The sequence below is a fragment of the Eleutherodactylus coqui genome, chromosome 4 (genome assembly GCF_035609145.1).
Source record: "Eleutherodactylus coqui strain aEleCoq1 chromosome 4, aEleCoq1.hap1, whole genome shotgun sequence".
In the NCBI taxonomy this organism is placed as follows: Eukaryota; Metazoa; Chordata; class Amphibia; order Anura; family Eleutherodactylidae; genus Eleutherodactylus; species Eleutherodactylus coqui.
The window spans coordinates 251,555,135-251,579,077 of NC_089840.1; the positions used below are offsets into that span (position 1 = coordinate 251,555,135).

At 44.1% G+C, this 23,943-nt stretch overlaps 1 protein-coding gene across 1 annotated transcript; it reads right to left on the minus strand.

The window, feature by feature from the left end:
* Positions 1-2,687: 2,687 nt before the first annotated feature.
* Positions 2,688-23,670, minus strand: MORN4 (MORN repeat containing 4). Its single transcript, XM_066601085.1, has 5 exons — positions 23,570-23,670; positions 16,746-16,843; positions 14,174-14,288; positions 12,070-12,179; positions 2,688-11,959 (listed from the first exon to the last, which is right to left on the minus strand). The coding sequence occupies exons 2-5, from the start codon at positions 16,810-16,812 to the stop codon at positions 11,802-11,804; spliced, it is 450 nt and encodes a 149-aa protein (XP_066457182.1). The 5' UTR covers positions 16,813-16,843; positions 23,570-23,670; the 3' UTR covers positions 2,688-11,801.
* Between the last annotated feature and the right edge of the window lie 273 nt (positions 23,671-23,943).

The window sequence follows — 23,943 nt, forward strand, 5'->3', positions numbered from 1 at the left end:
CAGGATTATTAGCGACAGGCTTGATCTCACATTAGCAGGACATATAAACTTACTTATCATGAGATTCCGCCCGATGATTTATGCCATGTTTGTCAGACATGGAAGCGTTGGTGAAAAAAAAACTGATATCCCGAGGGCTCCTTCTGTCTCATATATTATGTACACACATCGTTCAAAACTGCAGCGAATGGAAATAGGAAATGTTCTGGTTGGTTGCTTGCATCAGATTTTAGATGCCATTAGGGAAGGTTGGAGCTATACATAAATGGTCGGGTTCTGATAAACAGGGAGGGGGGTAATGTAGTCTTACGGTAAATGATAAGATTAGAAGTCACCAAGGAGATCATTGACCGTATAAAAGCCATTGGGCAAGTGCTTTTATAGCGGTTATGGTGCTCCAAGGTGAATTACGACGTTCTTCAATGGGTTGTCTGGGACTTTACTATTGAGGACTTATTCTTAGGTTAGGTCATCAATAGTTGATCGGCGGGGGTCCATGCCACTAAGTGGATATTGGGCCAATTGTTATTGTGGACAGAGCCGGAAGCAGTCAGCTCCGGCTGTACAGCAGTGGCCCAGGTTGGTGTTGAATTGAACTCAATGGGAGCTGGGCCTGCAATACCAACCCTGGCCACTGCAGTTTGGACAGAGCTGTCCAATTCCAGCTCTGTCCGCAATGACAGCACGTCCAGGAAACAGCTTGATTGAGGTTTCCTGGGACTTTACTACTGATGACCTATCCTCAGGATAAGTGATCCATAGTTGATTGGCGGAGATTCGACGATCAACTATGGATGACCTATCCTGAGGATAGGTCATCAGTAGTAAAGTCCCAAACAACTTATTTAAATCTTTTCCTGCACACGGATATACCATTATATCTTAATTGGGATGCCCCAACTGCAATTAGACATAATAGTACATTCAGTGGATGGCAAGGGCACGGGAGCTGTGCATACACCATCAGCGCCAATAGCTGTGATCAGAGATAATGTTGATCCCGGACATTTAATCCCTTAGATGCTGTGGTTAATAATGACCCCAACATCTAAAGAGTTCAACTTTTGAAATTTGCATTTACAGATTTTCCTGTGGATCCACCCGTAACCCGCAGCAAAATCTACAACACTTGAGTTTTGTTGTGGATCTTGACATCCCCATCAAACTCAATGGGGAACATCTGCAGTGAATCCGTGAAAGATATCTCATCTACATGGCCTATACTGCAATCCGCTGATGATTGTACATGTGCAAATCCAGAATCTAAAAAGCTGAAGCATTTCTGCAATGTGTACATTTAACTTAAAGTGGGTCATCTCACAAAACAAAGTTATCTGATGGGGGATATCTATATGATTGGTCATGATAATGGGGCTCCAAAAGGTCCCTGAATGACTAGTGGTGGTCACACATATGCACCACCACTTCATTCATTTCAATAGGACTGCTGGAGATAGAATTCAGCTATATATTGCAGTTCCAATGAAGTGAATGGAGTGGCAGTGTTCATGCTTGATCGTTGACTCTTTTATTCAAGTACCAACGAGACACTGCTTCTCATGATCGGTGGGGATCTCAGTTGTCAACCCCCACCCATCATTTACTTATTCCCTGTCCTGTGGATAGGTGATGACCTTTTTTTGTGGGATGGCACCTTCTAAGCCTATCGACACTATTGTATTTTTTTTTCTTTTAAAATCAATGTGTTTTTGGAAATTAAGAATTTTTGTAATTGGGTTTCATTAAAAATGTCTGATTGTTATGCTTTCATTGTTTTACAAGGCATGACATTATGGAGGAAATTAGAACTCAGCAAATTCCGTCAATTAGAGTAAACTGACAGCTGCTCCCCTGTTGTGAATGTGCATTAACTTCCTTTCCACTGAGCTATGCTGCGGAATGGTGGAAGGATCAGAAGGAAAGAAAGCAGAGAAAGCTACTATTACAGAAGACTGCAATTCACTCTGGATGAATTTTCTGCTCTTATCAACAGTGAGGTGGAATGACCAACAGCCACTCAGAGAGAGCATGAGAGATATCTGTGTAGTATTGAGTGGGCGTGGCTATACTACACAGCCTCTGAAAGAGGAGAGGTGAGGGGGGGCTGAGCTTGTGTGAATTTATGAGAGAGACCAGTTGATTAGTGCTGGGAACACCCCCAGCCAAAAACCTGAATGTAGGAGAGCCTGCAAACCAACTATGAGGCCTTATAAATGCACGAGAAGGAAAACCCAATGCAAAAAGAAATAGATAAGTGCATCATTTTTTTTTCTGCAGGGACTTAGCAAGATATGCATGTGTGTATTTTTCAGGCACAAGGGTTGCCGTAACTTTTACGGAAGGAATGCAGGTTCCAGCCAGAGAGCATCCTCCATACATTGCCACGCATAGTATGCTGTCAACCATAGCATAGCAGCAGAAGTGGCTCCTATAACCAGCAACAGTAAGTCTACTCATTGCTAGCCACAATATTCCCCAGTAAGCAATCCTCCCACCGTGCAGTTAATACTTACCTCTCAAAAGTTGCCCTTTCTCTTCTTTTCCTTACCCTTTGCCATTCTCTGGCCTTCCTCTCTCATGCCTAGAGGAAATTCCAAGCAACCCAATACTTGGTGAATCTCCTGGTATGAACAAGTCTCTACAGTTGCTCCTTAGCTCAGATCCCCATGCAAAGACACAAGACATGCTGAGGATTCAGTTTGTGACTTTAATGCTTTTCAAGTATAGTAGAATTCAGACATAAGACAACCAAGGCACAATTCTCGAAACAGACAGATCGTGTAGTGTATCGTAGACATTCAATAACTGTAAGTGAATATTTAAGTACACGCGTAAATAAGCAAGAAGTGCTGAATACGGCAAATCAAATCACACGAAGAACATTTACATCCAAATGGCTTCAAAATGACAGTGATCCCATTCGATATACCACTGCTCCTGAGATACGATTGCTGGAGCTCGTTTTTCTAACCCTGGACAACCCTTTAACCCTCTACCTCAATTCAATTTGAAGGTGTATATGACCTAAGAGTATCTCCACCTTCTTACTCTTGGGACTTATGCTGGATGTGGATGAGGCCATAACTTGACCCTTTTTGTCCACTCCCAATTGCATATTACTGGAAATTATCCATACGTCATATGAAGTGGTTATGAAAATGACTAGGATGGTGAGAAGTTGGGAATAGGATGCAGTTCATTGAGTCACACAGTAGGCGCATGTGCCAATGGCAGAAGAATGCTGGGCTAATTAATCTGGATGATACATAAATTTGTGTGCCTCTTGCATTTTTGCCTGGATCACTTTTGGATGCCACCTGCCGTAATGGGTCCAAAAGGGTACCCAGCGCTAAAACCTAGTCCATACTTGGAAACATATTTGTGAAGAGTTTGAAAACACTATGTTTGTAGAATGTTTTGAGTCCAGAGTTGCCATAATGGTTCATATCCAAACCATCACATGTTCCTCAGAGAAGACCCACTTTTCTTTCAGTTACACAATGTGCACCGTTGCGGCCTCTAACTTGACTTATCTGCTCCTGTTGCAGTTGGTCACTGTTCACACTAAGCTCCTTCATATGGCAGATGCCACGTCCTTCCCAGCTCCCAGTCTCTAGCCTCCGCCTGTAGAACCCACGCTTGACTCCATCCTTAAAGGGCCAGCATGCATCCTACTAATTTAAAGGGCCAGCATGCACCCTACTAATCTTTCCCCACATAGTGATGGTTATATTAGGCAGCCTCCCCAGAAAGTGGAAGCCTAAGCAATCTGGTTCCCCCTGTTAAAGCCTGACCAGTAGTCTGTGTGCTCTCCTGGTTTTCTAACTCCTGCTCGTCTTTGAAAATACACACATTATTGCGGCCTTGCACTGGTTTGGCCTTCAGTGAAACAGTCAATGCTGTAGAATCTTGTAGCAGCAAGTGTTCACTCGAAGGCCGCTCGCACATATCGCAATGAGCATGCATCGGGGAAGGGGTTGACATTTCATGCCCATCCTAGAATCTCACGTGCCCCAACTAGTTGACGAACTATATTTCAGCCCATGTAAACGCTCCCAACAATTTGTTTAAGGACTGTGAAATTAAACGAGTCAACAGTCGCTTTGTGTAAAAGCACACACTTTAGCGACTACTTCAAGCAGGTATTCAGATGATAGATATCCTGTGTCAAGTTACCCTTTGTTTCTTGTTGTCCATTTAAAGTGGGGAAACAAGAAACATTGTTTTGTTTGCAAAATGTTTGCAGTTTGTTAACAACTTCCAAACATTTTGAAAGATTTGTAAAAACAAAAGAAACCTGTTAACATGTTTGTAATTTGCTTGCAAACAACATTTCCAAAAACACGATTTCAAGTATGGACTAGATTTCAATTTAAGGTTAAGTTAAGGTTAACTAGGACCTCAAGTATACGAGGTCCTCATAAGTGGTGAAGCTCCAAAATGTAATAGAATATACTTGACATCTTAGTAAAGATGTTCTAGAAGCCGGAAACCAAGAGCTTGGTGGGTTTTTAGGTCTTCCCATTCCAGGACCATGAGACAGTTGGACAAGTTGAACCATACATGCACAAATATGATAGGACTCATCCCACGGATCATCATTAAACTGACAAAACACTTTCATTGCCCTATATAGGAACTTTGTGATGGGAAATAGTTTGAGTCGGGAAATCTTGTTATTAGGTAGACTATCTTTGGATAGCTTATTGGTTTTTATAGAATTAATTAATGAGATACATTCGCATGAAAATTGGTGAAACACACAAAAATGGTGATGAAGAAAAAGAAGCACTTTAGGAAGGAGACTTCAATAACTAATATTCCAAGATACAACACTGATGGCCAACACTCGGGATAGACCATCAACTGTGCAATGGGCGAGTATCCTTCTACAGATTAGCAGTATGAAGGGGCAAAGTGAGCACCGTAGCCGCTTATGTATTTATCCAGGCACCGCGGCTCGTTCTTACATGTGGCTGTGCCTGGTACTGCAGCTAAGTGAATGGAACTAAACTGCAATACCAGGTACAGTTGCATATCAGGTGCCTGGAGCCTGTCAAGTGATCCCTCTGGGCCAATCAGCTGAGAGGGATCTATGTCTCTACATTACTTTGGGATTTAGGGAGCTAAGATGCCAGCAATATAGTAAACTAAACACAGTGAATACAATGCATTTGTGGTAACTACTAGACATTGTCCTCCATTACAATGGGACATAATTTGTCGGGGGAAGGGAGGGCTGGAATTATTTGTACCACCCAGACAGTAGAATCCTTCAGCACAGCAATAAAATATATAAATGCCCATTTTTATACATGCCCATATATGATACATTTCAACACCTTTAGTATATGTGTTTGCAATGTGTTGGCATAAAGTCAACAGTACATTTAACATGCATGCGTACAGCTGATTTTTGCTCCTTTTTGGCTAGTAAATCAAGAAGGAGACCTAAGTACAAATATGCTAATTAAGTCTTAAAGGGATGTACCACCTGATCATAACTTTTCCTTTAAAAAGTACTCATTGTTACAATTCTTTTAGACAGGGGTGTATCTATAAAGGAAGCAGAAGTAGCAATTGTACCTGTATCTAAGGAGGCCCAAAGGCTATTCTGCCATAGAAGTAGAAGCCAGAATTATAAATGACACATGGTAGGTGGGGGAGGGGTTACAGATTTTGCATTGGGGCCTAAGTAATGCCTGTTATTTTTGTACAAATCAGAAGTATATGTGAATAGGTAAAACTCTGCTTTACAGGAAAGCAGCCTGTAGTTCCCCTTTTCCATCTCTGTTACTGCTTAGTAATCTCCTTCAAAACTTCATCTACGAGAATCAAGCAGTAAATAGAAGACAGGGAGGAGGGGGATGCAGCTGCAGTTACTCTCTTTGCATACTCTGAGAGGAGGAGTAAATGTGGAGTGACATGTGATTGGCTGAGAGTGCTGAGCACATCCCTAGTGTCACACCAAAGAGAACCCGCCCACCAATCAGGCATGCAGGAGGTTGAAAATGACCCTAAAACATAGCTTACACATAAATTCTAATTGTACAGTAACTGCCTAAAGAGAGGTTGTGGGTTTTTTTCTGGACGCACTTTAAAGGGATTGTCTGGGCTTTTGTTTCAATTTATGACCTATGCTCCGGATAGGTCATCAATAGTTGATGGATGAGTGATAAAAGTCATTTGTGGTACAACCCCTTTAACCTCTTAAGGACCAGACACTTTTTAGGGATTTTTCCCATGTGGCGGTTTTACTGCCCTATTTTATTTTCTTCAGCTACCAAAATTATTTTTGCTGCATTTTTTTCTGTGAGATATAGAGCTATTTTTTAAATATCTTTTTTTTCATTGACTTTCTTCCCGTTTTTTTTTTTGTTTTACTGGGGTGGGGGGTAAAAAAAAAGATTAAAAAAAATTAACAGTTGTTTATTTTAGCGTAAATATACTAATTTTAAAAATAAAGTATGGTAATGGGTTTTGAATGTTTTGGATACATAATTTGTATAGTTTTGGATTGCAGGGCGCATAAGGTGATGGTATTGGTTGGAGTCGGCAGTCGGTCATTCTCTTTTTTATGTATATATTTTTATTTTATTCTGTAATTTTTTTTAACCACCTATGTCTGCCATGAGGTCATAAGACCTCTGGAGGACATTTACATTGTAATTTTTTTTATTTCATACTTTTCCACTGTAGCTGGGGCATTCATAGGAGCAGCATACATAGGAGCCCCAGTTACAGAGGAAAACATCCCTTGTGGTGAAATCACTCACTGGCAGAGCTGATCAGGGTCTGATAGGACTCTGTAGCTCTGCTGTAACAGGTGGGAACCGGTGGTCACGTGATCGCCGGGTTGCATAGTGGAAGTAATACTTCCACCTTCACTCTTTAGTACATAGCGCTCACTGAGCGCTATATAGCCTGGAAAGCAGAAGGTAGAATCGGTTAATTACGCTTTTTCCTTCTCCTTAGGGTTCTCAGCTGTGACTAAAAGCTTTTTTCTTGTCCTTCGGGTTCTCAGCTGTGACTAAAAGCTGAGGACCCGATTTGCTCCTGCTTGATTGAAGGAGCAGAGACTTTAATCCCGCACCGTACTTCTGCTATTGGACGAGATTAAAGCCTAGAACAAAGCGCCATATAGTTACCCCGCTTGGTCCTTAAGGGGTTAATATCAAATCAGTGGAGATCTAACTATTTTTCCCCCTCTCAGCTGATTGAAAGGGCCATATATTTTGTAGTGGCTGTAGCTGATTCATTTACTTGAATGGGACTGAACATTGCTGCAGTACCAGGCACAGCCTCTACAAAACTTATGGCGCCATGTCTAGTAACCAATAAAGGGGGATGTGGAGCTCATTAGAGAACCACAGCCCATTCAATCAGCCATCCAAGGGGGTGTTGGACCCCCTGATCTCATATTAATCACATAAAAGAGTTGTTCTGCATTAGGATTAATTTCCCCCAAATGCCCCAAACATGTAAATATTACAGAAAAAGGAGGAAATTCTAATATATTTCCCATTAATATTGGCTTCTGGCCTCTATTGGGCCCATGCATACAATAGACCTCATTGACTCTGTCCAGTCACAGTTGTGGGATGTTATATCATTATGAATACAATGTAGCCCTGTAACTTTAACCTAGTATTAAAACTTTGACTAGGTATAAGTTCCGATTAACAAAACGATGATTTGGGTCAGGAAAAGGGCTATTTAGGAAAAAAGTATAAAATGCTGCTTTAGACATTTAGAAGATCTCATTACTGCAAAGTGGGAACTTTCCATGTTGGGACTGGAACGAATAGGAACCCATTGTTGTCTGAAAGATCATGTGAATAATCAAAGTGGGAAATTGTGGCAGAGATGAACCCTACCCAGACCGGTGGCCAATATCAGCCTCAAGCTCAACTTTTGTCATTTATCTGTTGTCCATTGTATTGACCTCCTGATTGACTACAGATGACCCTTCATTGGAAAAAAGCATGAAAACTTTTCAAGAGCTGGGAATGCAAAAAGTGGCCTGAAGTATTGGTCAAGCCAAAAGCACCAAAATGACAATCCTGTTAATGCCACTTTCAGTTTTTGGTCAGTAAAGATACCCAAAAATGTATTGAGCAAGTACACTATCCCACCAAAAGTAATTCGACACCTGAGCAAGAATCAACAGTAGTATTTTTTTCCATAAGTTAACACTTAGTGGGACTCCTTTGGCCCTAATGACATCAAAAACTCGCAGTGCCATACTTTTTTTACTAACGTCTTAGCTGGTGTTTCCCTCCACTCATCCTGCAAATGTCTGTCGAGTTCTCTCAAAGAAGATGGCCGCTGTTCATATTTCCTAACCCATTCCCCAGGAATCCTCCACATCTCAGGTGAAGATGGAGCAGCAGGATTCGTCACTCCATAGAATGTTCTTCCATTCCTCAACTGTCCAATGATGACGCTCCTTGCACCACTGTAGATGGGCCGATGCATTGCACTTTGTGATGGACGGCTTGTGTGCAGCGGCATAACTTGTATATCCAATAGTGTGCAGTTCCAGTCACAAACTATGGCTGACAACTTCGAGGGTCTGCACCTTATGGTTTAGGATACGTCCTAATAAGACACGCTCCATTCTACTGACAGGGGTGTCAAAGTATCAAAGTACTTTCGGTAGGATAGTGTACTGCAGCTCTCATCAGCAGATGATGGACTGTTATGTCTATGGGGTATAGGCCATCACCAGACAACTATTCTCTAAAAGTTTATGGGCAGATTAAGGACAAGCGTTACATTTAACATTCCGGCGCCTCTCAATGAACAATGCAGTGAAATACATTCAACCTGTCCCATAGACACAGACATATACAGCAATTAGACTACGCCATAGAAGGTTTCCAAGTGTTTCCTCTTGGCATATTTGCCAACTGGGAGTCATAATTAAAAAAAGCAGCACAGAGGAATCACAGTCAGTAAAGAGCTGATATCTAACTGGTTGTTCTTTGCACCATTTTTGAGTAAATTCAAAGCATTTTTTGCATTTATATATGTAGCTGGTTTCAGACCTGTGCAGGTCGCCCTTGGAAACAGACTGCAATTTACCTCCCTCTGTTGTCAGACAAGTCATCTGAGCTTTCATTATGCACCACTTGGCCAATGATTATTAATGGCATGGCATCTAGGTCAGTTGGTCAAGAGTCTCTGGCCATAGATGTATCATGAAGTCCACTTTGGAGCCACCTTGTCCCTCCACAATGTGAGCCCTCTCAACCCTTCAGCAGTACCAAGAGATGTCACGTGAGTCTTGGTGCCCCTCTCATGGCTGACGCTTGGGAGAAGATAGGGGGCATTTAGCAGGCAGAATTAATTTAGCCTAACTTAAAGGCATAATGCTTCCCTACAATTAGTCATGTGATCATGTGTCATAAGCCAGAAGTGCCGAAAGTGTAATAGGAGGAGCACTCCCATTGATTTCAATGGGAGTGAAGCTCTCCATGACCCTTCCGCCTCGGACCCCAATGACAACGTCTGACCCTGCTGTACTGACAGTGGGACGGATGATCAACTGATCGCTAAGGATACTGAGTGATGGGCTGACAGCGATTATCTATTGATAACCTATCCAAAAGATAGATCATCAATAGAATTTGCTTGCAACATCCCTTTAAGATGGCCTTACACATTGCAGAAACGGTGGCAGAACCCGTTGATGTCAGCAGGACCAGCCAAACATCTAAAGTATATGCTAGTTTCCCAACACTTCCCCAACGGCAGATGTTGGGGAAAAGAAAAAAGGATCAGGCATGTCGGATTTCAATATGCCCAATACTTTGTTTTCATGGGAGATAAGCTGCTAACAAACACCTCTGGTGGTAGCTTATTCCCATATTCACAATGAGAACATGTTCACACTAGGCCGAGCCCAACAAGGATTTGGAGGAAGTACAACTATTCAAACTGTATGACCACCTTTAGTGTACCTAAATATCCTGGTGGTGCAGCTTGGCCCCGACCCCTGAAGAAGCTGCAGTGGGTATACAACGGTTTCTATCCATAGACTCAAACATACTTAAAAAAAAAAAAAGGATTTTGGTACAACTGCTTCTGCAACATGATTGTTCTCAGATATCTTACACTATAATGAACCTATTTGCAAACAAAGCAAAGGACCCCATACATACATTACCTGAACATTCCTAAAAAACACCTTCCAAATCCCTGCTTTTTACCTGTAATCTCACGCTTCAAGACTTTGCACCAAATTATTGCTCATTACAACAATGCACTGAGGATTACTTCTGTGTGACTGATAATTAGGCAATATTACTATATCGATAGAGAGATCGCAACTGCTCGTGGAGGATACAAGGCCCTGGGGTGGCTTTACACAGGATGACTATAGTCCGAATAGTTGCTTAATAGAGTAGATGGAAGCAAGAGTTGCTCCGTGTGAATATAGTCACCAACAGGGTGACAAGCGAGAACTTGTTCCCTGGTCACTAGTTGTTTCGTTTCAGCTCACCTAAAAATAGTCGCTGGTTGATTAACGGTCTTCTGGTGTAAACAGGTAATCGTTGTCCAACGACAAGCCAACGACTTGGCAAGGAGGTGTGTGCTTGTTTGGTATAAGCCACCCACCGAATGTTGACTGCCCCCTGCCTTCTTTGCGAACATTTTCCCCTCCCACTTAACATTCATTGGTTCCCGAAAACAAAAATATGTGCAAGTGATCCTCTGCTGATCAGTCCCTGCTGCTCTTCGAAAGAACACTCGCCGCTACGGTGTCTCGCTGGTTTGACTTTCACCAGAACACTTGTTGTTGCAGCTTCTCGTAGATCCCTTGAAGACTACTCGTACGCATTTATGTGCATTCAGTGGACCAATTAGCATGCTTTGGGGAGAGGTTACATTTCAAATACACGTCCACCAAAGAACCTCACGCCCCCCGAACTAGTCAACGAATTATATTTTGGCCCATATAAATGCTCCAAAAACTGGTTTAACAATCGTGAAAAACAAAATTGCTCCGAGCTAAAGCACACAAACAGTCGTTTGCACGCTTTAGCGACTATTTAGACGACAGTTGTCCCATGTAAAGCCACTCTCAGTAAAAACCAAACTAGGCGCTGGGTGATACTATCCCGCACCCCATCTCATCGTAAGCCGTTTCCGCTCACCTATTGTTGTGATATCTATGGTGTGGGTGGACCTGTGCAGAATGCTACCACCCATGAGGAAGCAGGATGGGACATACTTATACCTCAGTATGGCCCCCTCCTCAATGCTTCTATGGTATATACACCTTTAGGAGAACGGTTAATCCACGTTTCCGTTAATATAGGTCCAAGAATGTGATGTTGTTGGAGCGTTCAACTACGTCTTCTCTTCCATGATGAAACGTGTGTTGCGTTCCAGTCCTCGATACATAATGCCCATGCAAATAACTTTGATGCTGTGCAAAGACAAAAAGAAAGAAAAACCCTGTGCAGAGGATCGTGTCAGAATAAACTGCAGGAATTGTATTCATTGCAAGCTGCTGAACGCAGAGGTGGCTTCTGTTGCACCGGAGGAGGCACTGTATAAGTTCCATTGCACTTGGAAGGGTAAGCAGCAGCGTAGAAGAAGACTCTGTCCCCGTATTAAATAAAACATATATATATATATTTCTATAGAGCTATATGCCATTCAGAGCGTTGAATACAGCAGTCTGTCTGCTTTTACCAGCAAGCAGTGTAAACAAGCCAAAAGAAACAAAAATCAAAAAGGTGAGTGCACTTGTAGAACGTGATTGGTCCGAGAGCGGCCGTGGCGGCCTCCTAGACTTGGTTGGCAGCCAGGCAGCAGGACGCTTTGGAGGCACTTACGGCCCTCTGGATTACAGCCTGACATTTCTCTCTCTTAACCAGTTTATTGTTCTCAAAGAGGCCTTCGTTTCTCGGCATTCCATGGGAACCGTCGGAAAACGTCAAAAGACCTAAAAAGCAGATAATGGAGCGGATCTTACGTCAAAAGGACGAAAATGGAAAGTAAAGTAATAAAGTAGTAGAAAGAATGATGTCGTCGTTGTGACAGCTACCGGCTTACCATAGCCCTCGACGCGACCCCCTTTGAATTCACCCTCGTATTTCATCAGGTCGTACCTAGTGAACACACCCGCTCCTTGGAACTTTCCTTGAATGAACTCTCCTTCGTACCTTGTATACAGAGAATAGAGAAGAAAGAAGACATCGTTAGGGAAGACTAATTAAATGGAAACAGAGGTATTTATAATGAGTATAAAGAATAACAAGGAATGCAAGAAGTCTGATCAGTAAAATGGGTGAGCTTGAAGCGAGAATGTCTGAAGAAAATTATGATATAGTAGGAATAACGGAAACATGGCTTGATGATTATCAACAGGAACATCTCCCCGTTAACAAGGGAAGATGTACAACCAATGCAAAAAAAAAAGTTACCAACAACTCTAAATTATCCTTCAGATTCCCCATGCTAAGAAAAAGACAAAAACATTACAAAAACAAAACTTTTTTACTAAAAAACTAAAAAGGTCTCATAAAATTGCTCTTACCCAGGGAAATATTTCCAGTGTTACTGGATAGAGGGCCAAGATGGACACATTAAGGCTCGGGCTACATGGTGGCTTTGGTTGTGTGACATCAAGTCTAATAAGTTGCAGGATCAAAAAATTTGTACAATTTGCTGTTGCGGGATTGTTTTACAGCTTCGATTTGGCTGTTAAAAACAGCCAAATTGCAGACATATTGCAGACAAGTCCCAGTCACATGCAAGCTGCACTGCAGTCTATGATAGCAAAGTTATGGGTGACTTGCGACCTGGAGGAATTAGGTTGCACGTCGCAACATGACCTCATTGATATTTAGGAGATGTGACGTTGAGATGTGATATAGGTAAGTTCATGTCATGTGACCAAAGCCACCATGTTGCCCAAGTCTGCGGTCCACTTTACAAAACCCATTTTCATATTATGGAATTGTGAGCTAGTAGACAGAGGGGGTTCAAGACCCTCATCTTTTGGTCTGAAGGATCTCTCTTTCTGGAGGACCTTTGCTGTTCTGCATCACACAGACAACTCATTGATAACTAAGCATTACACAGTGTTCATTCTTCTCTGTGGAGGCACTGCAGGGACACTGAACACCTAAAGGGGTTGTCCAGTTGATGGTCTATCCTCAGGAAAGGTTTACCAATAGAAGGTCTGTGGTCATCAATAGTAGGTCCGCCATCTGGGACCCCTACTGATCAGCTTTTCTATGGCCCAGTGCACTCATGCACTGAGCTGATTTCTGCAGGAAGCAGACACCTCCAATCCAACTGCAGTGGCTAGTCTAGGTATTGCATGCAAAGTTCCCTTTCACTTCAACACCTGCAATACCAAGCCTGGCCACTGCAATGGGAACAGAGCTGAAATGAGCTCAGTGTACGGACACACCAGCCCAGAGAACATCTTATTGGTGAGGGTGCTGTGCAGCAGACCGTCACCAATCTATTATTGATGACTAATCCTGAGGCTAGGTGATCAATAGTTTACAACTGGACAATCTCTTTAAGTTACCTTTACATGGGCTCAGAGGTGTAACTTGAAGCTCCTGGGCCCCAATGCAAAACCTGGAACGGGGCCCCCAACTATAATGCTTTATTCATAGTACTGGGCTCTCTATATGGAGAAGAGAGGCCTTATGGGCCCCCCAAGGCTCCTGGGCCCGGGTGCAACCACATCCCCTGCATCCTCTATAGTTACGCCCCTGCATGGGCTGCTAGTTGCCCAAGAAGGTGCTGTGAAAGCACAGGAGTGACGGTTGCTGAGATGGCCTCCATTCAGTCTCCTGACTAAGGACAAGGGACCCTCGTTCTCAGGATTGGTGAGTTTCTCAGAAGTGAGTCCCCCACCAATCAGCAAGTTATCCCCTATCCTGTGGATAGGGGAAAACTTGCAATTGTGGTGCAACCCCTTTAACTGTGCCTTTTACTGATATGCCCCCTTTTGTCATGCACAGAGCAGAGCTGCAGAAGTTATGGTAGCCATCTAAGGTGGTCTCGCTCTGTAGCGTACAGCAACTTATGCCTGGGCTGTATGTTTAGTGCCCATGTAGAGAGCTGGTGCCGAATGTAGTGAAAGAATAAGATGTGAACAGCGGTGTAATCCGCATACAGTGTGATCAGATCTTACCTGGAGCCATCCGGAAAGGTCAGAACCCCATAACCGCTGAAAAGTCCATTCTCAAACTGTCCTATATAGATCGCTCCATCAGCAAATAGTAACTGACCAAGGCCATGCCTCCGACCTGCGTGCGGAGAAAAGTGCACTTTAGTTCACAACTGTTTTACTTTTGAACTTTTTTTTCGTTATATTACAGTTTTCTCCATACTGTATGACCAAGACGAATGATGGGAGGAGATGTTAGTTTTTCCGAGATCAGGCTTCCTAAGGCTAGACCATGAATGCTTAGAAAGAGTATGCAGGATTACAAAAACCATGGCTACTTTCTTCCAGAAACAGCACCACCTCTGACCCCAGGTTGTGCATGGTATTACAGTTCTGCTTTATTGAAGCCGCAATTTTACAGACAACCTGCGGACTAGTGTGGTGCTGTTTATGGAAAGTACAATCCCTTAACCCTTCAAGGATTCAGCCTAGTTTGGTACTTAACGAGTGACTACACTTTAAAAAATTGACATGTCAAGGTGACAAGTCAAAAGTTTTAATCAGTTTGGGTCTAGGTGCTCCGAGCCTCACTGATGACTGAAATGAAGGGGCTGCATTGCTCACCAGAATGGTGTGGCCCTTTCAGCTGTCATCATTGCTTGTTGGCTCTTCTTGGCAGGAGAAGACTGATGCATAGACTCCTATTAGTAATTATTTGGAAATTATAGTGCCAGTAGCAATGCGCCACACAGCTCTGCTACATGCACGTCACACACACACAGCTCTGCTACATACATTGTTCATCCCGTGCAACAGGGATCGGAAGCAGCACAGCATTGGAGATAAAGGAACTGTGATGACGTCACTATAATGCTCTGCCCCTGATCACAAGATGGTGACACTCATCCCGAATGAATGACTTACATGCTCCACCCATGATCACATGATGGTGACGTCATCAAAGATCCTGCATCCCTAAGCAGATTACGGGCAGACTACAAACCCCCTGCGGCCTCAGTTGCTATGGAATACTAATGTACACCTAGCCGTACAGTAGTCATGTGCGTTCAGGACCTGTGATGATGTCACCGTCATGTGATCAGGGGAGGAGCACGTAAGTCACTCCCAAACCCACTCACTCATACACGAACGGACAGGTTGTCATTAGTAGTTTGATAGACATCTATGTGTCAGTCTTCAGCAGCCGAGAGGATTCGACAAGCTACGATGCCAGCCAAATGGGCATAGTGCTGAGGTGATCGCTGCAGCCCCTTTATTTCAGCAATCAGCTGGTGTCTCAGCACAAATTTCAAACTTTTGACATGTTTTTCTACATGTTACTACTTTTCTTGTGAGGCAAAATGAACAAAAAAAAAACCCAAAAAAACACATTTTGGTTCCTTTTTAATTTTTTTTTTTAATATCGGTTACCATGCAGGATTAAAAGTATGCTCACTTTATTGTACAGGTCAATAATGCTGTGGCAATACCAAGCATGTTTTTTTTAAAAAATTAATTATTTTCAGAAGAAAAAATGAAAAGTGCGCAAAAAAGATTTTTTTTTACTAAGGTATTTATTTATTTATTTTTTTTATCATTTTCATTTTGTGAACTTTTTTCTTTGTCCCTGTTGGACCTGTGATCTATAATTATTCATAAAATACACTGCAAGACCTCTGTACTGCAGTGTATTAACACTTTCCTTTGCCATGATAAGCTATGGCAGTCAGTTGGCTCTCCCTGATTGGATGGCAGAGGTCCAATGATGTCACAGAGGGAGCTCATTCCCTCTGTTAGCTGCTTACATTCCACAATCAACATTCATTGCGGCATGTAAGGGGAGTAACAGCTGGGTCTGGTATTAGCTCTGATCCCCGCTGTTGTAGCAAGACCCCGGCTGTAGGTAACAGCCAGCTCTTGCGCCATCTGCATAGCGTACATGTATGGCAAATTTTGTGGTACCCACTTCTCCACCATGGGGCGGTAAGAGAATCTCTCAAAGGACTGGGCTAATTTTGGACTTCTGGACTTTCTTCTTGCTCACGTGGTTTTATGCTGCACAGGTCTAATTTCCTTACAGGGAAACTCTTAGGCTGGGGTCACACAGGGAGGAATCCCGCCGGAAATCTCGCGGTTTGGCCGCAGCAAAAACTGCGAGATTTCCGCCGGGAGAAGCGCCGCGGAAGAACCCGCGGCGGCTTTGAAGCGGCCCGGTCGCTCGCTCTTCCGCTACGGCCGGCGCTCCCATAGAGGAGAGCGCGGCCGCAGCGGAAAGAATAAATAAATAGACATGCTGCATATTTTAAAGCCGCAGCTGCGGTTTCGGCCGGATTAAGCGCAGCGCATTGGCCGTCCCGTGTGGACGAGATTTTTTTGAGAAATCTCGTCCACATGGCTGGCTAATCCCGAGATTAGCGGCCGCCGGCGGAATTTCCGCGGCAAATCCGCCCTGTGTGAACCCAGCCTTAACGTGAAAGGGCCGGGGGCTATAATAAAGTAGCCGTTCGGTGTGTATTAGTATACGGCACGTTTAAGCCGTTTCTATGAACAGGGTGTAGAAAATTACCGTCAGATGGCTGGAATTCCCGGTACTTACCTTCTCTCCATTCTCCATGATACTCTTCCCCGGTGGAATATGTAAAGGAGCCTTTAATCAGGGTCATAACTATAAGTGATCACCAAGAAGGATGAAAGCTGTCATAAAAAGAGTAACAACAAGACATCATGAAATACATGTCAGTCCTTAAGATAGGCTATCAATATTCCGGGCGCATCGGGGCACAGCCACAACCATATATATGGTATAGTACTAGGTAAAGTGGGGCTCCCGGGACTCGTGCGGCCCATTTATTTAAGGGCTTATACCCAAATACTAAGTAATTCCTAAGGAGCACGGACACGGGATCCCCAATCTTCAGATTGGCAGGGATCTCAGCAGTGGGACCCCCACCGTCAGCAAGCTATCCCCTATCCCATGGATTGATGTTACTTTTTCCCCACTGTCTCCTGGCAACCAGCATAAAAAAAGCGCAGTGAATATGCGCGTAACATCCGTTTTCACTGTTTTTCCACACTCCCATAGACTTTCACGGTCGATTTCGGACGATGACATGAACCAGAATAGGACATGCTGTGATTTTATTTTTTTTACGTGTGTAAAAAACACTGAATGAAAGAACCAATTTATTTCAATTGGCCCATATTCAGTCATTAAAAATATGAACTGAGTACAGACAGAAAATGCGCTTGTATGAATGGGCATTAACAGTTAAATATCAAATTGCAAGGTTTCTAATTTCCCATAATAGTGCAATAAAGAATACCGGCATCTGTAATGTGCAGTAAAGTAGCACCACCTAGTGTAATATTTAGTGAAAAAGGTCTTTACGAAATGTAGAAAAAAAAATTCCTATCATTCTTATGAATTTACAAAATATTAAAAGCATTTAAAATGATCAGAAATAAATTGTAACCTGGAGGAGAGAACGAAAATAGTAATAATAAAAAAAAAAAAATTTCCTTCGAGCCGGAATCGAACCAGCGACCTAAGGATTACAGCATGGGAATTGCACTACAGTCCTCCGCTCTACCAGCTGAGCTATCGAAGGAACCTGCAGACACACTGATCTGCAGTCTAGCTGTACATACAAAGGATGAGACCCTCTCGCTGCACGGTGACACAAGACCCGGCGCTCACTCCATGCAGCAGCTGCATACAAGCTGCTCGTCCCCAGTGTTCACCCTCCACTTCCATTAATAAACTAGTGCTATATATATTATATTCTATAGTTATATCATCTTATACACAATTATAGCTATATTGTGGGATCACCATAATAATAATAATATATATATCCCATAAAAGATGCAAAAAGAATTTGTCTGCGTTGGCCGGGAATCGAACCCGGGTCAACTGCTTGGAAGGCAGCTATGCTCACCACTATACCACCAACGCTTCACATTCGTCTGCTGGGTTTCACTGCATTATGAGAGAACCTCTTCCATACAAATGTATACATGACTCCAAACAACCAGGATATTAAGCGTTAACTCTGTGAAATGAGCCGATCTAGAGGATTCCACAGTATTTCCCCAGCTATATTTGCACATACAAGATATGCAGAAATAGTCACATGATGTATAATGCAGGCGATTACACGAGTTATGAAAAATGGAACATTTTCAATATTAACCAGAGACATTAAAATGTAATCAGCAAAGAGAAATAAACGAACTTTGGAAAAGTGGAGGATGCGGGCATCGATCCCGCTACCTCTCGCATGCTAAGCGAGCGCTCTACCATTTGAGCTAATCCCCCTGCACTGAAGACCTTCTTGTAGGAGAGGAATGGAACAAATCCGTTTAGACGTGCAGCCCTTCACCAACCAATTAAACTCCACGTTGCATGGTTTCTATGCATGGTAAAGATTGAAAGCTGCACTCTGATTGGCTGTTGTGTTGCTAAGGACAACAGATGGGCCTGGAGTGGGTTGCTGTGGAGGATAATGATCCATTTCACCTCCCAACCCTGAACATTTGTGATGGGGGTGATGAGGTTACACAGACCGCCTATTGGGGGAGAACACGGCTGTCTGAAAACCTATTTTGTTCGGTTTTAGGCCGGCTTCACACGGGCGTGTTTGCGTGCGCAATATGCAGAAAATAGAACCCACTTCTGGGCTATGGGCTCGTTTACATTTCTGTATTTTGCGTGCATTTCGGTGGCGAAAAAATAAAAATAGAACTTGTTCTATTTTTCTGCCTATTCACACACCAAAACTCCCTAAGTTTACTAAAACTGGCGCATTGGGATGCAGGGCTCGTACGGGGTGGGGGTGGGGTTGTTAGACGGACCTTCACGGCTGCATTTTTAATGTGACTGCTGCATGAAAAATGCAACAAACACACAAAAACATCCAGCGCCGAAACGAATGAAAATGTATCTGACAGCTGACTACAGGGGGGTCCGCCTAATAAATCCCATTTTCATACAAGCTATTAGGGAATGAACAGAGGGGGAGGGGAACTGCTCAGGATCACCGGAGCAAAAATCTGAAGTATTTATTACCATATGTTAATATTCAGTGGTCCAAATTACATTAGATATTCTTTGTGACGTACTTCTTACTAACGTCTGATACACTTCAGCTGATATGTCCCTCCATCCCTCCTGAAAATGTCCGACAAGTTCTCAGAAAGATGACGCATCGGCTCGTCTATAAAGGAGCGTCATCATTGGACAGCTGAGCAATGGAAGAACGTTCTATAGAGTGACAAATCACGCTACTCCAGATTCATATCAGACAGACGCGCCTGGGTGTGGAGGATGCTGGGTACACCTTTTAGATGAGTGGTTGTGCCAACAGGTGAAGGGGGTTCCATGCAAAATGCTATTGATGGCTTATCCTCAGTATAGGTCACAAATAGTTGATCGGCTGGGAACCGCTATTTGGTATGCTGGCGATCAGCTGATCGAGTGCCCACTGGTAGGGTCATAAATTCACAGGGGTAAGTGTTGAAGGATAGGTCATCATTAGCATTTTGCGTGGAAAACCCCTTTAAGAATGGCAGAGGTTCCATGATGGTCTGGGCATAATTTACGTGGCATGGTCTCGGTCCGTTGGTTGTAGTGACAAGAACCATGAACATAGAGGGGACCCTGACATTCTAGAAAATAATGTGCTGCTGACAATGTGGTAATACTCTGGGAACGGTCGGCCATACTTCCAACAAGACAACGCGCCTTGTCACAAATCCAACGCTGTTTTACATTGGTTTGAGGATATAAATGTTCCATGATTGGACCTGAACCTGCTGAATATCTCTGGGACAAACTGGAACGACGGGTCAGGAAATATGAACAGCATCCATCTTCTTTATGAAAATTCACCAGATGTTTGCAGGATGAATGGAGGGAAACACCAGCTGAAGTGTATCAGATGTTAGTAGAAGTATGCCATGAAGAAGACACGATCAGAGGGCTGCATGATGAGTGATTTCAATGCGACCAATGCGGTCGTCAGCCGCCAGGGGAAACGGTGTCTGAGAGGATGGAGCATGATTAGTCTGCTGATGGGTGACTCGGATCACTTGAGACATTTACATGCAGAATAAAAGTAAGCATTCGAGGTAAGTCTTAGACCTCGGGCACATCAGCATATTTGGGTCTATGTGCAGTCCGTGTTAATTCCCATACAGCACACGCACCCATTATAGCCTATAGGGCCATGCAGACTGCTGTTTTTTTCCCGCGGACCATCACATGTCCTATTCTCACTACAGACGAGCATGAGGACATGCAAGCGCACATCAATGTGTATCGGGCAGCACAAGGCCAAGTGTCCATGTGGTGTCAGACACAAGCCGTGCCTGAACCTCTCGGGGCGCAACTCGCACACATGACAAGTGTGATCGCAGGCCTTATTCTGCGTCTTTAGACATATACATGTATGTAGTGCATTGAACATGCTGGATAGCGCTATAACGGACGCTTAACCCTTTCCAATCCACTGTCTGACCTCTGAAGACATTATGATTTAAGGCTGTACAGCTCCGATGTTGGAGGACGTCCGTCGGGGTTCTCTTACTGTATATTGCCAGCCTCTCTGCTGTCGGAGCCTATCCAACGTGTCACCTCATGCAGTACTGGCTTTAGCCAGCAGATAGCGCTGTTGTATAATGTCAGAAAAAGAGTAAGGCCCCTGGGAAAACCAGGATATAAATTGGATTGGAAAGGGTTAATAGCGCCGTTTCTGGTGACAGGTTCCCTTTAAGGGAGAAATACTTGTGCAGCAAAGTATAAGTGCAAGAGTGTGAAAATGTTGTGTGGCGGAGGCCCAAGGGCTCGTTCACATCCGCAGCAGAAGTATGGAACCTCTGACGCCACCTTCTGCAAGAAAAAAACAAAACAAAAACAGGATGAAATAGCGCAGGAAGAAAGCCTGGCAGCGGGATGGAAACTGAATGGACCCCATTACAATCAATGGGGTCCATTTAGCACTGTTTAGTTCCGTCATAAGACCGATCTGTTCGGGCAAGGGGTACTGTTTTCCTAGCGCTAGTGTGAACAAACCTTAAATGAGTTTTTAAAAAAAACTGCCTTCCTCCGAAAAACAAAACAGCGCCACTCCTGTCCACAGGTTGTATTAGGTACTGCGGCACAGTCCCAATTCTCTTCAATACAGCTGAGCTGCAATCCAAGACCCAACCCGACTCCTTTGTTTCTTGCATCGAAGCAGTCACATTGTATCGTCTCGCAGCTGTCTCTCGCCATTGTGTTGCAGAACTGCCGCACATCTGCGCCATTATACATTACAGATCAAATTAGTAGTTCTTTTCATCGTTACACTTAATGAGCCGGCGACCGAACACCAGAATAAACATTAATATCCGTTTTGTGGTATTTTACAACTCTGAATTTAAATGGCGACAAAGAAAAAAAAAAGCAAAAAACGCAAAAGAACGACTTCAGTAATACATAAAAGAAGATCCGGATTGCGTTTCCAGCCTCAAACACATCAGACTACGGATCTTTGGCGATTTTCTGTACAGTAGCCATAAAATCTATAACTATGGGAAGCGGCGGCCGCACCGAGGTACTTAAGTGTGATTACATCCAAGCAAGATGATTTAATCGTGTAATGGATCCCGCAGCCCACGCCTCGTGTATGATGTCAGCGGCCATCGCCTCACTATCCCCAAGAGTGAAGAGTAGGAAGAGCAGCTGACCCTCCTCTGTAATACAGACCCTCCGCCCCGTGACAAAGGCTGAGGATACAAACTCACCACGTGGCGACATTCTTTCTTTAGAGCTCGCTCACATCTGAATCATCAGAAGCGATACAAAAAAAATACAAAAAATGGCGCATTGATTTTTTTCTTCTTATGCGCAATTTACTGTTCTTTCTCTTCGTCTCTGTACTACGGAGCTGAATGTGTGCCGCCATGTGGGGGACAGTAGCTAATAATGAAGGTATGTTTCCAATTTCGTCACAGTTCACTCTCAATGGGTGATATCAGACTTGATTGACAGTGCAAAGTCACCCACTAAAAATGGGCAGTGGGGTCCCGCCCACTTGACACACTAGGAGTCAGACCTATAAGTCTGAGTAAAAAACGGAGAGAATGGAAAAAAATTTTGATCTCAATGGGTTAATTCAGTTTTGCGTATTTTTTTCACGCAATGCGTGATCACATGAAAAACAATACGCGGCATGTCCTATCTTGCTGCGTTTTACGTAGAAGCCCGATGACTTGAATAGGTGACTGGCATCTGAAAAGTTGGACCAGAGTAGAGCATGCTGGGATTTTCTATAGTCTATATAGCCGCACTGTCAGTGAAGCGTCCGTGTGCTGTCGGGGGCCGTCAGTTGTAAATACGGACAGCACACGGACATGAAAATGGCTGGTGCGAATAAGCCTTAGTCGATTGTCTGCCGATTAGAGGATGGACTGAGGGACACGGAAAAAGGATTTTTTTCATATGTGGAAATGTTCTCCGCATGATAAGTGGAACCACAAAGCTCTGTAGGATTCTAATACCGCAGACAGGTCAAAGGTCACTGCGAAACCGAGCGCACTAAATTATTCCTACAGAATAGGCCCCGGGGACCGAGCGGCAACACGTCCTGCGATTCTCCTCCGAGGTCCCTCTGCATACAGCAGTGTGTACAAGTATTGTGACATCACAGGAAGTGATACAATGTAACAAAGAAAGAGAAACAAACATTCTACAGCAGAGAGATACAATGAGGGGAGGAGGGAAAACCCTGTGCAACCCGGGGGCCCCTATTAATGACGCCGTTACTAGTAAGGGGTACAAAGAGACGACTAGTTACCAAATCACCATACTTTCTAACTGCCATGGGGTAGCTGGCCACGGGGCACCCATACCGGGGCAGCCACACCAGGTGCAAGCATACTAGGGCAGACGGCCACGGGGCCACCGTGCCAGGGGCAGACGGCCACCGTGCCAGGGGCAGACGGCCACGGGGCCACCGTGCCAGGGGCAGACGGCCACCGTACCCGGGGCAGGCGACCACGGGGCCGCCGTACCCGGGGCAGGCGACCACGGGGCCGCCGTACCCGGGGCAGGCGACCACGGGGCCGCCGTACCCGGGGCAGGCGACCACGGGGTAACCCAGGTGCAACTGGTGACAGTGCCCCTCTTACAGCTATAGTTAGCCGCAGTGCCCCCACAACTGAGCTGCACGTCACCCAGACCCCACAACAAGAGTAGCCATGTACAACCCCAACTACAGCCGGCCTCGGTGACCTAATAACAGCTGCAACAAACTTCCATCCAGTATAGGGGGCGCCATCCCCATTCACTGCTACTATATCCTGCCGGCACCATGAGTCGCCCCACAGAACACACTGTAGTACACTGACTGCCCGCTGACACGTGGGAGCCACACTTACCGTTCAGGCTGCGGCCGTCAGAGCTCCATACACCTCACTGGCTCCGCTCCCAGCCCTGTCTGTGGTCTCATTCCCCCCCACCCCGGGTATCTGTCTGACAGACCCGATGGCTGTTGTCATGACAACACAGATCATCGACGACTGTGATTGGACAAATTCTGACATCTGGAAAGAAAGGTAGCCGCCATGATTAATGATGGAAAATATGAACATGACTGTTACGTTACTACAAACCGCTTATGTATTTTCAATCTGCACTTACACAGTAATGGGGAGATAACTCGGGTTTCTACGTTTCATTACCCATATTGAAATTGTGAAGCAAAAATAAAATAATTTACTGATATTGCACTTGAAAGCCTTAGCAGCCATTT